The following is a 12,944-nucleotide window of genomic DNA, read 5'->3' as shown; positions in this document are numbered from 1 at the left end:
AATTAAAGTAACTGAGGTTGATCCCAACCCTGGAAAAATATAATACATTTGATTAGGCTAAATATTCGTAAATAATTAAAAATGAGTACAGCTGTGGTCTCCTTTAAGCCAGCGCGTAACCAATATTGTAAATACTTTATACATTGTATTGATTTTATTTCAATTGGTTCAATGTGCTTGTTGCCATTGAAAAAAACGTGAAAAATTACGTAATGAGGTCTGCTGGAATCACGTTTCCATCTTCATTCTTCACACATCATCGGACCCGCCGCCATCATAAGTGCACTGGGTAACGCCAGATTGAGCATTGCGCTCGGGCGAAGACACAAAAGCAATCATGACGAGTGGGTATTTGCTTTATTTATTCTATTGGCATGAAACCAGTTTTTTATTATTGTTAGGGGATGTACTTTAATGGCGATCCAAATTCAATAGCAGTACGAAAGCCAGGCTAGCTAACTAGCCAGCTAGCATGTTCCGTGTAAAGTCCAAATGAAACCACAATATTTACTCATTAAACAGGGCAAAGTAATATTTAAAGGGACAGTTGGTGAATATTAATTAGTATATATTATTCGGGAAGGCAAACATTTTCAAAAATCAGTTAAATAAGTTTTTTTTTCTTTTGGTTAAGTTTACAGTTGTTTTACATTAGCGAACTTAAGATTGATGTGTCCGTAATAATGCAAAATTAACGTCTTCCACCGAAATACCGTCAGTGTTTTTATATTTGGTGGTCAGATGTTTTTATAAGATTAGAGAGTTGTTTCGTTTGTTTTATTATAGATATTTTCCAGCGTTTTGTGTGAGGGTGATGTTATTGTTATGAAAGCTCTCTGGCGCCCTTATTGCCACGTTGGCTAAGTGCACACATATCTGTGGTTGTGACTGTAACTAATTGTACATATGGCTGGGCAACACAGCTTCAAACATTAAATCTCGATATTTTTCAGTCTATTTACCAATTTCGATAAATATCTCGATACCTAATGTATTTGATCTGAAATGTCAAGTAGTATCAATATTTTAAAGGCATTAAACTATATAACAAAAAAAAAAATGAATGCATGCTTCCCACAGTTTTTAACTAAATTAACACAAGGGCGAATTATATAATAATTTTCACTTATATGCACTTTTATATATATAAAACTGAATTATCAATATTATTTTGAGGATTATATTTGTGTTATAAAAAAAAAAGTAAAATATATTTCTTTCCTATTTACTTTTATTTTGGCCCTGAATGTGCAGTGTTTATTTAATGGTTTACAATATTCTGGTGAAGTGCTGTCATCTCGTCATTTACTGTTAAGGCCCCGATATACTTCAGAAGAATTAATGGGTGTGATGTCGTTTAGAACAAAATCAGGACAAAAAGGTGTTTTCACGTCAGTTTTGGTGGTTCATAAGGACAAATTCTTACCGACTAAACACCTTCTTACTGCTATTGGTCCACGTCATCGGTAGTTGTGCCCTGAATCTCCACCTACCATTAGGTCGACAGCTAATTTTGTTTATTGTTCAAGTCAGTCAAAATCAGTCAACTTGCACACTAATGTGTTGAGTTATTAGCGAGCTGGTGCAAATTTACCTAAATCTGTTTGCTAAGAGAACATTTTTAAGACCATGTCATTCAATTTAAAAACATTTTTTTTTTAATTTGTTTAATTAGTCTACAAAAGGAATCAAATCTACTCTAATTCTTTCAAGTGCCCATTCACTCATGTGGCATCTGCCCAAAGATATGCCTTTATCATCATTCTTTTGTCTTTCTTCTGCACATTAACAATTGTATACACATATCTTAGCAATAGTATCAGTGTCATCATAAATTACAACAAAAGAGTGTAATCGGCCATGTATAGTGTGTTGGTGCATTAGTGTTATAAATTCGTATATTTGTGATGTATATATTTTTGACCCGTCACCACCAAAGGAGGCTGCCAATTGACCCCTCATCTGTAATGTTGTATATACTTTTAGACTGCCACTTGACCTGTCATCGCCTCAGGCAGCTGCTACTTGCCCCGTCATTGCCACTGGCAGCTGCCACTTAATCTGTTACTGCCACTTGATGTCATCGATTTAACATGAGAACATCGATGAATGTTTTTTACGATGTGCTTTTATTTTGAAATTCTCTTGCCAGCCATGTCTGTGCGCATTTCCGTCAGGTGATGCAGCAACCTTATGATATTCATCATGCCATTGTTGCCAACTTAGCGACTTTGTCGCTATTTTTAACGACTTTTCAGACCCCTTTAGCGACATTTTTTCAAAAAAGCGACTAGCGACAAATCTAGCGACTTTTTGGACAAACCTTAGCAACTTTCCAAATTTCAAATATCGCCAGTACTGTAAGCGTGAGGTCTTACTTCCCCGCTGCGTCTGCTCTGTTCAGTGAGCAGCTGAGAGGAGCAGCACATTCCGTTGACTGCACGCCAGCAGACATAGACATGAATGAGCTGCGCATGTGCACGCTGTGTTAGCAGGAACCAATCAGTGATCACATAGCAGCTGCCTTCTCCTTTGTTTTAATTCAAAACATTTAATTTGACCGTTTTTTCTTGGCATGCGCTTATATTCACTACTAATCAGAGTTTTAGTTCATTCCGGTTCGGTTTCTGAACTCTCCGACTTCAGATCGTATATTTACAGACTCTATACATTTTACTTATCCAAACACAACAATAAACCTTCTTCAAACTCATAAACATGTAACGTTAGCTAAGTTCCGTTCCGTTGTCTAACAGAAAATATGTAACTGAGAACCGTTTTACTGGACATTCGGCTACATACTTATATAAAAACAGTATGAGCACGGTTTAGGGAGATAACCGTTATTATAAACTGAAGTAGGCTACAGTACCGACAAATTAGGCAGAATGCAAATACGACGCAATGACGTCATTAATATGCTAATGAAGCATGACGTCATCTGGCGACATTTAGCTACTTTTCGAGCAGGCTTTAGCTACTTTCCATTGAAAATAGTTGGCAACACTGCATCTTGCTTTATAAATTCTAAATATGCGAGCTCTGGTTACAGGATCGTGCAGAAGCTCACATGCGCGATTAAATCTGTCTTCCCTCGGCGCATGCAACACGTTTTAATTCTACATAAGAATTTTCTATTTTAAAGTGCTATGGAGCATTTAAACCAATTCAAGCAGTGAAACAACTGCAATATTATGAACAACACTGAAGAGAAAATGCATACCCTGCCCCAACATCAATTACAAGACTTTTCACATCTACACATAAACAACCTTACTAACATTTATAAGAGTAAACTGTAACAGAAGTTTTTCAATACAACTGTGAAAGTTCTAGCCAAGAAAAAAAACAGGAATAGCACATACTCTCCTTCGTGGATATGTAAGTATTTTGGATTGAAAGATTTGCTTTACCTCATTCCACAAGGCAAAGAGCTGTCATCAAACGATTTATGATCACATGTATGTGACTTTGTTTTTGGTATTTCTTTTTTCATCAACTAAATTTATTTTGTTGTGGATGTCCCAATCCGGATGCTCGATTTTAACTTAAAATCAAAAGTAACAGTCAGTATCTGGTGTGGTTACCAGCTGCATTAAGTACTGCAGTGCATCTCCACCTCATGGACTGCACCAGATTTGCCAGATCTTTCTGTAAGATGTTACCCCACTCTTCCACCAAGGCACTTGCAAGTTCCCAGACATTTCTGGGGGAAATGGCCCTAGTCCTAACACTCCGATACAACAGACCCTAGATGTGCTCAATGGGATTGAGATTCGCTGGGCATGGCAGAACTCTGACATTCCTGTCTTGCATGAAATCAGAACGAGCAGTATGGCTGGTGACATTGTCATGCTGGAGGGTCATGTCAGGATGAGCCTGCAGGAAGGGTACCACATGAGGGAGGAGGATGTCTTCCCTGTAACGCACAGTGTTGAGATTGCCTGTAATGATAACAAGCTCTGATGATGCTGTGACACCCCAGACCTTGACAAACTCTCCACCTCCAAATCGATCCCACTCCAGAGTACAGGCCTCTGTGTAACGCTCATTCCTTCAGTGATAAACGCGAGTCCGACCATCACCCCTGGTGAGACAAAACCTTGACTCGTCAGTGAAGAGCACTTTTTGCCAATCCTGTCTGGTCCAGTGAAGGTGGGTTTGTGCCCGTAGGCGACATTGTTGCCGGTGATGTCTGGTAAGGACCTGCCTTACAACAGGCCTACAAGCCCTCAATGCAGCCTCTCACAGCCCATTGCGAACAGTCTGAGCACTGATGGAGGAATTGTGGGTTCCTGGTGTATCTCAGGTAGTTGTTGTTGCCATCCTGTACCTATCCCGCAGGTGTGATATTGGGATGAATTGATGCTGTATAGGTGTTGTTACACATCGTCTGCCACTGCGAGGACAATCTGCTGTCCTTCCTGTCTCCCTGTAGCGCTGTCTTAAGCGTCTCACAGTATGGACATTGCAATTAATTGCCCTGGTCACATCTGCACTCCTCATGCCTCCATGCAGCATGCCTAAGGCACGTTCATGCAGATGGTGTTTTTCAGAGTCCGTAGAAAGATCTCTTTAGTGTCCCAAGTTTTTATAACTGAGACCTTAATTGGCTACTGTCTGTAAGTTGTTATTGTCTTAACCACTGTTCCACAGGTGCATGTTCATTAATTGTTTATGGTTCATTGAACAAGCATGGAAAACATTGTTTAAACACTTTACAATAAAGATCTGTAAAGTTATTTGGATTTTTACAAAATTATCTTTAAAAAACAGTGTCCTGAAAAAGGGACGTTTCTTGATGAGTTTATATGTGTAACTGCGCATTTCTTATCTTGAAGAATATTGGCAATATGCAGCTTTATTAATGCGAGAGAGTTTGTTTTTTGTGAGTTAAAGATTAATTGAAGTGAACAGAAAGGTAAGAGTCTTCACCCCATTATACACTGCAACAAAATACCTTTTTGATTTGTTTTTGTTTTGGCTCGTTTTCCAATATAAATATCTAAAACTCCTATAAAACATTGTACATTATCTTTAGCTATACTGCAGAAGAAAAAATTGTTATGAGAATGTTGAATATAATATTAAAAATACAAATATTTTGAAAAAAGATGCATTAACAGCTCATAAGATATTTAGATTTGCTTTTAGAGAATAGATCTTGAATGTAAGTATATTTAGTCTTTAATGCACTCGCAGAATTATAACAAAGTGAAAAAAAAATACACTTGTATACAAAATACAGTTATAGTTAAGATACTGTAAAAGCAAGTCTAACTATCTTAAATGTTGCTTCTCAAGTAAGTGTATCTTGTTTTAAGGATTTTTAGACTTCTAAATGGAAACCAAGACAAAAACACTTGATAGCAGTAGGATTTATTGCAGTGAATTTCTTTACTGAATTAAACTTAATAAAAAGTGTTTTTTCCGACTTCAATTCAGTGAATGTCATTTAGAGGTATTTTAAAAAATGATTTTGTCCTCTTTATTGTTAGTAAGCACATTTAATAAAACCTTTTAAGTCTGGGAACAAGTTAAATAATCCGTTATGTGCTAATGATTGATCATTGCAATAATCACCCACTAGTCGAATAATCATTCTAATAATTGTTAGATTAATCGATTATCAATATATGCATTAGTTGCGGCACTACGGTACACATTAGTGTTTACAGGTTATTTAGAATAGCATCGTCTCTAGTCTTCCTACTTGTATATAGGATATACTTCCTCTTCCCCATACTGAATAGATTATTGTCGACAATTAAATGCTGTTACATTTGTAGGAGTATGATCTCCATTTTTGTGTGGCTAATTTGGTAGATGATATAAATAATGATTTTGAATACATAACTGAAATCCTTAAAATGCTATTTCTTTCTAAGTTTAATGGGTGGAGCAGATGGAGCTCTTAATGTGTACATTTTCTTCGCAACAGCACTGATGGCCTGCCAATGGCAGACCTGAGATCTAAAACGGTGGAAAAAATGGTATATTCTGAATCCATGCTCTGTCCAGTCTGACTCTGCAGCTTTTGTGTTTTCAATTTTGACAACCAGTAAAAGAATGGACAAGCCATTATTAAGAGTGTTGCGATATTGTGTCCTGTAGGGGGAAATCAGCGTGAACTTGCCCGTCAAAAGAATGCCAAGAAGCAAAATGATCAGGGCAGAGGAAAGAGAAACGAAGATGGCCTCTCTGCAGCTGCTCGTAAGCAGAGGTATAACCTCAAGATCACCAAGCTTTTCCTCTAATCATAAATAGATTCATTGAAATACGAAGGGCATCATAGTAAATGTCAGTGTAATATGATTTTGTTTGTCTGTTTCAGAGATGCTGAAATCATGCAACAAAAGCAAAAAAAGGCAAGCGAGAAGCCAGACAGTAAAGGCAAATAACCAGAGGAGGACATTGTGACCAACATGACACTGAATTCTTGGCCTGAAAGTCTTTTTATCATGAGAGAATATGTCATTGTGTAAATGTGAAGACTTTGAATCTTTAATGTTTTACCCCAAAGTCCATAATGTACTTGTAAGGGCAAACCACCAATACAGTATAATGATTTGTGGTTAGTTTGTGTTCAGCTGTGGAGGAGTGAGTTCTTTTAAATAATCAGAGCAAGCCAAAATAAATGGGTATATCAAAACATCTGGACTTGCATTGCAATCCTGTACTTTTGTATCGAGGACCCTTCTTAATAAAATAAAGTGTATGTTTTAATTCACACAAATTTAACTTTTATCTCTAAAATATGTGGATAATGCAACTTTTGTTTGTTTAGCTTTTGCCAATTTATTTCTACTGTTCAATATTAATGTGAAGCAGATATGTAGGATATGGGGCATTATGAGGTAATTCTCCTACATCAACTAACTACTGTCTCAATTAAGGTTTGAGGCTAGATTTCTGCAAACAGCAACATATTTTCTATATCAATGTGCGTTTACAACTTTGACCTTGTTAGAATTATTTAGTGGACAATTCTCTTAAAGGATTATTCCGGGTTCAATACAAATTAAGCTGAATTGACAGCATTTGTGGCATAATATTCATTACCACAAAAATTTATTTATATCCATAAACATTTAAATACTTAATTTCAGGGGGGCCTGGGTAGCTCATCAAGTAAAGACGCTGAATTCCACACCTGGATTTGCAAGTTTAAATCTAGGGTGTGCTGAGTGACTCCAGTCAGGCTTCCTAAGCAACCAATTGGCCCGGTTGCTAGGGTGGTTAGAGTCATGTTGGGTTAACCTCCTTGTAGTCACCTAATGTGTTTCTGTGTCTCAGATTTGTGCGTGGATGCCGCAGGGAATAGTGTGGACCTCCACATGCGCTACATCTCCGCTGTAACGCTAAACAAGTCACATGATAAGATGTGCGGATTGACGGTCTCAGATGCGGAGGCGGCTGAGATTCGTCCTCCGCCACCTGAATTGAGGTGAGTCACAACGCCACCACGAGGAGTTAGAGCCCATTGGGAATTGGGCATTCAAAATTGGGGAGAAAATCCAAAAAAACTAAAATAAATACTTTGTTTCAAATGTATAGTAAAAAGACGTAAACAATTTGTGCGTAAATATAATTTTAGTGTTTTAAACAACTTTACAGCTCAAACAATACAAGTTATAACAGAACAATTAATGTAAGTGCTTTTATGGCATTATAAGCTCACCGATTCTTGAGATACGAGACAAAACATGTTTTTATTTTTTAATACTAAATTAATTTGAAATGGATATATTTGTAGACAAAGGTCTCAGCTAACGAACAATGTAATGGAACAGGTTTTTATAAAAACACTTTTTTTTTTTTTATTCTTTTGAAAATTGACATTTATTCACTTCATAAATTGCATCTTACTGTCATTTGTGTCAACTCCATCAGACACCAAAAGCGTGCTATTTTAATTTGATTTATCCAACAAGTGTAAAGTCTTTAATTATCTAATTAATTAATCTAGCCATTTCCCTCCCAGTTGAAGATTTCTGTATAAACTACACTAAAATGTCAAAATTGATCCCACAATTTTAACAGAAATTACAATAATGAGAATGACGGAGTTGACAAGCTGTGAAAGCAGATACATTGTTTAAAATATGAAAAATATAAAACGTACCAGACCACGTGTCCTACTGTTGTAGGTATACACATTTCCTTTAGATTTTACTTTTCCAGTAATTTTATTATGAATTTCTTGATTTTAATAATAAAGATGACATTTGTTTGTAAGACAATTTTTGTCCCTTATCTCAAGAATAATTCAGCTTCACATTTCTGTTTAAACCCTTCAAAAATTTGCCCCATTCACGTCCATTGTAAGTGTCTCACTGTAACCTCGATCATTGCCTCTTGTTTTTCTTTTTAGAAAAGGAGGTACAAGTTGAAATGTATCTTTGTGGTAATCAACATTATGCCACAAATTCTGTCGATTAATCTTAACTGGTACTGAACCCGGAATATTCCTTTAAGACTGGGGCAGAGGATTGAACTCAACTTCCACACACATAGATATTATATAGAGACTAGATGCCCTATTGGCCGCTGCGCACTGAGAAATACGGCCGCCATCTTAAACCAGTCGTACTCCTAGTTTTTTTGCGCGGCAGCAGTTAAGATGCCAGAGCACTGTGGAGCATTTTCCTGTTCTAATCAGCGGACCATCGCAAATAGGGCCCGGGGGATTACTTTTCACAAGGAAGTTTTAACATTACCGTACTATTGGTTGTATTTTGTGAATAGAATATTACCAGATAATTGAGGAGGAGCAAGGATCTTTGATATTACTGTACTGAAATCGTAACCAGCTAACGTTAGCTAGGTGTGTGTGTGTGTGTGTGAGAGAGAGAGAGAGAGAGAGTGTGTGTGTGTGTGTGAGTGTGAGAGAGACAGTGTGTTCGTGTTTGTGACTGTTCGTGTTTGTGTGTGTGTGTGCGCTTGTTTGTTTGTGAGAGTGTGTGTGTGTGTGTGAGAGAGAGAGTGTGTGTCAAATCATTATAAATAGTTTCTTCAATTTATTAAAATATCTTACTTTACTGCAACTATCTGTTTCTGATTCTTTATCATATTTATAGTGTGTGATTTATAAAATACCTTATATCCTACATCACATATTTTGATTTTGGACGTCTGGTCACTTTATATCTTATATCGGAATATTATATTACTGTTAAGCCTACTATGAATATTAAAATACGCCGAACCATGTGTCCTGTGTATCATAGCTACATGAATGACCTTTGCAGCAAAAAAACTCCGCGTGAAAATCAGTTCGATATTCAGTGAGGTATGATTAATTAAATGCGCTGACAGTTAATTGCACCTGCCATACAGATTACCCTGAGTGGAGCGGGTGACCGATCTAAGATGGCGGCGCCGCGGCTCGTCCGCGCCAGTAGGCAAGCGGTCGATAGGGCGTGTATCTATATGATGTCTATGTGTGTGTGAAAGTATGATGTATATCATAGTAGTTTGTTTGACTGCATAAAGACTTGGTCATTGAGGCACACTGCTGCATATGCAAATATAATTATGTGCGAGTTAGTTTTAATCTGCTCTAAACTATGAGGGGGTTCTGTGTGAAAATGTTTATTTATTCGTTGTTATTACTGTTTACTCTTGCATAAGGTAAGTTATATTATGTATAGTGGGCTATATGACAATGCACAGTAGAGGCCATTCTTAATCAAAGTTGAAAGTCCCGGGTCCAAGCTATCAGTAGATGGCGGTAATGTTCTATTTAAGTTTGCGATCCGCCGTGAAGAAAGAACAAAAGTTGAAACACTAATGTCGAGTAATGGTAATGGCTTCACCTTTTCTAGAACGTCCTGTTGATATCGGAGCCCAAATTTTACAAAAAGCTCTTCGCAGAGAAAGAGTGTTTAGGGATAGACAGAATCCCCTGGCTTTCCCTGATGATTATTTGTACGAGAGATACAGATTTTCGGCTGAGGGAATCTGGTATCTATGTCTGCTTCTTGAGCCTTACAATAAAAACCCGACGCAGAGAAGCCGTGCAACCACTGTGCCGCAAATGTTATGTATCGCTTTGCGTTTCTTTGCAAGTGGTAGGTACTTGTATGCGGTGGGTGATGCGGAGAATCTAAGAAAAACACCGTTTGCCGAACTATTCGAAGAGTGGTTCTCGCATTGCAGAGATACTTAAACACATTCATTGTGTTCCCTGGCCATTTACCTACCGAGGCCATAAAAGATGGCTTCAATAAAATAGCTGGTAAGATGGATTAATACACCTAACAATAACTGGTAACACTTTACAATAAGGTTCCATTCGTTAACATTAGTTAATGCATCAGGTATCATGAACTAACAATGAACAATTTTTAACAGCATTTATTAATATTTGGTCATGTTAGTTTATAAAAGTACAATTGTACCTTGTTAGTTCATTGTGCATTTACTAATGTTAACATGTACAAATTTTTATTGTATATGTTTGTGTGTGTGTGTGCGCGCGCAAATGTTTTAGGTGCTTGTGCAAAATGTTGCATAGTGAGGATGTCTTCAAAAATAAAGAAGTAAATAGTTTTCATTGATCACTTTGTCATACAAAGTCCAGTAAACGTAAAAAACTAAATCAATATTTGATGTGACCAGCTTTGCCTTTTAAAACAGCCCAATTCTCCTATGTACACCTGGACACAGTGTATCTATTAAGATAAAAGTCTTAATTGCTCTCTTTATGTAATCTCAGACTGACGCTGTGTTCAGTGGGGGGGCTTTGTGGGGGTCATCCCATCCGTTGCAGGCCATCTTGTTCTACTATTCTAATCTTTTCTATTTCCAAAAGTAATGTTTGGGAGTCTAACATTTATATTTCCTATTGACACACTAAAGCTGAAGATAAAAAATAACTCTCTTAAGACAAATGTTTTTGTGAAACATCTTGTGTGCATAAGACTTTTGCAAAGTACTGTATGCGTATATATATATATATATATATGTATGTATGTATGTATGTATGTGTGTGTGTGTGTGTGTGTGTGTATTAGGGCTGGGACGATGACGTTGACGCAAAAAATACGTCGACGCAAAAATATGCGCGTCGATTCGTCAGACCTAAAACAAAGATGGCGGCGCCGCAGAGTAGGAGCAACACGAGTGGCTCCTCAGACTATCAGAAGTACAAGGCACTCGTTCCTCTAAAGTATGGGAATTCTTTTAAATTAAAGGAAAAAATTCCGTGATATGTCGTCTTTGCAAAATGGAGATGGTCTTCCATTCTAGCACCACCGCATTTCACCAGCACCTGAAGAGGCGCCGCGCGCACACACGTGAAAGGAAAGTGTCAGAGTGTAAGTTATTTGCATATGAATGAAGATGCTTTTTTTCAGTATGTTCAACATAAATGTTGAATTCTGAATGTTTATTTTCATTATTTATTTTTTGTTGGAAAAGCACTTTCTGTATTAGCTTAAAGCCCCCAAGTTTACAATAGTTACTGTATTCTTTCAATAGCTCTAAGAAAGGGTGGCTGGGTGACCTTTTTATTTTTTTATTGAATGCTAGACATCAAGTTGTTGTTATTTTATTCTGAAAGAAGAATTACAAGATGCATTTTTTTTCAGTAAGCTAGGCCTATGTGTTTTCAAGGCTTCAAGGTTTTATTGAACGCTACCTCTGACTAAGAATGCATTACTTTGCACTTGTATAGTCTTTTATTTTGGAATTTTAAGAACAATAAACATATATTGCAATGTTAAGGAATTATTTTTTTTTTTCATTCAGATATGTAAATCAACATGTATAAATTGCTATTAGTCAATTAATGGGGAGATAATCGAATCGAACTGGAAAAATGAATCGTTAGATTAATCGATGCATCGGAATTTAATCGCTAGATTAATCGTTCAAAAAATAATCGTTTATCCCAGCCCTAGTGTGTGTGTGTGTGTATATATATATATGAGCGTTTAAAACAAACCAAGATTAGTAAACGCTGTATAAGTATTGTTCATTTTTAGTTCATGTTAACAAATGGAACCATTGTAAAGTGTTACCCAATAACTTGCACCTTTCAATAATGACGACATTAAGAGTTACTAAACAGATGCTTTGATCCCTGACAGGATTCCCAAGAGTCATTGGAGCTGTAGGTTGCACACACATTGCAATCTCAACACCTATAAAAGAAGTTCAGGCTGATTATTTTAACAGAAAGTGTACTCACAGCCTAAATGTACAGGTAAAATTGTATGTGCAAGTTTATTTGTCTTTGACTAATGGGAATATTGATATTTAGACATTGTCATTATGCAGTGTTAACCTGTATCCCTGACCTATGTTACTTGCAGATGACTTGTGATCATCAATGTATGGTCACAAGCTTGGATGCCAGATGCCCTGGCTCAGTGCATGACTCCAAAATGTTCCTAGAGTCAGTGTTATATCAGCGCTTTCAGGAAGGTATGACAAAACGGGAACAGTAGACAACAATTTATAAAAATTGTGAGGCATGTACTACTTGTTTTTTTTCTGTTCATTGACAGGGCTATTTGATGGAATATTGGTGGGAGGCAAAGCCTATGCTTGCCAGAGTTTTGTGATGTCCCCCTATCCTGATCCTGAGAAAAAAGCACAGCATGACTTTAATGCAGCCCTCAGTCAAACAAGGGCCAAGATAGAAATGACTTTTGCCATTTTAAAGGGACGGTTTAACTGTCTTCATGAACTAAGAGTGTCACCAGTGCGGGCATCACAGATTGTGGGTGCTTGTGTTATACTCCACAACATAGCCACCATAAGAAAGGAGCGAGAGCCACATGAATACAATCTCTCCCCTGATGATGTTGACCCCATTACCCTGGACCATCCGGCTGGCAAAGCTGTCAGAGATGAGATCACCACACAATATTTCAGTTAAAAATGAATAACAGCACAATGGCGCTGCAGTTAAGTCTCTAAATGACTTAACCCCC

At 37.2% G+C, this 12,944-nt stretch overlaps 2 protein-coding genes across 2 annotated transcripts; both read left to right on the top strand.

The window, feature by feature from the left end:
- The first annotated feature begins 222 nt into the window (after positions 1–222).
- Positions 223–6,654, top strand: serf2b (small EDRK-rich factor 2b). Its single transcript, XM_052151921.1, has 3 exons — positions 223–344; positions 6,115–6,223; positions 6,335–6,654. Exons 1-3 carry the CDS (start codon positions 338–340, stop codon positions 6,399–6,401), a joined length of 183 nt encoding a protein of 60 aa, XP_052007881.1. The 5' UTR covers positions 223–337; the 3' UTR covers positions 6,402–6,654.
- Positions 6,655–6,788: 134 nt separating this feature from the next.
- harbi2 (harbinger transposase derived 2) lies at positions 6,789–12,938 on the top strand. Its single transcript, XM_052151884.1, is given in 5 exon segments — positions 6,789–10,109; positions 10,112–10,240; positions 12,096–12,211; positions 12,321–12,432; positions 12,516–12,938. Coding segments are annotated over 5 exon segments (1,038 nt in total). The 5' UTR covers positions 6,789–9,802; the 3' UTR covers positions 12,890–12,938.
- Positions 12,939–12,944: the final 6 nt, after the last annotated feature.

This window comes from Xyrauchen texanus, chromosome 2 (genome assembly GCF_025860055.1).
Source record: "Xyrauchen texanus isolate HMW12.3.18 chromosome 2, RBS_HiC_50CHRs, whole genome shotgun sequence".
In the NCBI taxonomy this organism is placed as follows: domain Eukaryota; kingdom Metazoa; phylum Chordata; class Actinopteri; order Cypriniformes; family Catostomidae; genus Xyrauchen; species Xyrauchen texanus.
This window is presented reverse-complemented; position numbering and strand designations above follow the sequence as displayed.

Excerpts from the sequence above, each read along its gene's own strand:
- serf2b (XM_052151921.1), top strand. Across the intron at positions 6,224-6,334 it reads GCAGCTGCTCGTAAGCAGAG|AGATGCTGAAATCATGCAAC; the intron begins GTATAACCTCAA and ends TGTCTGTTTCAG.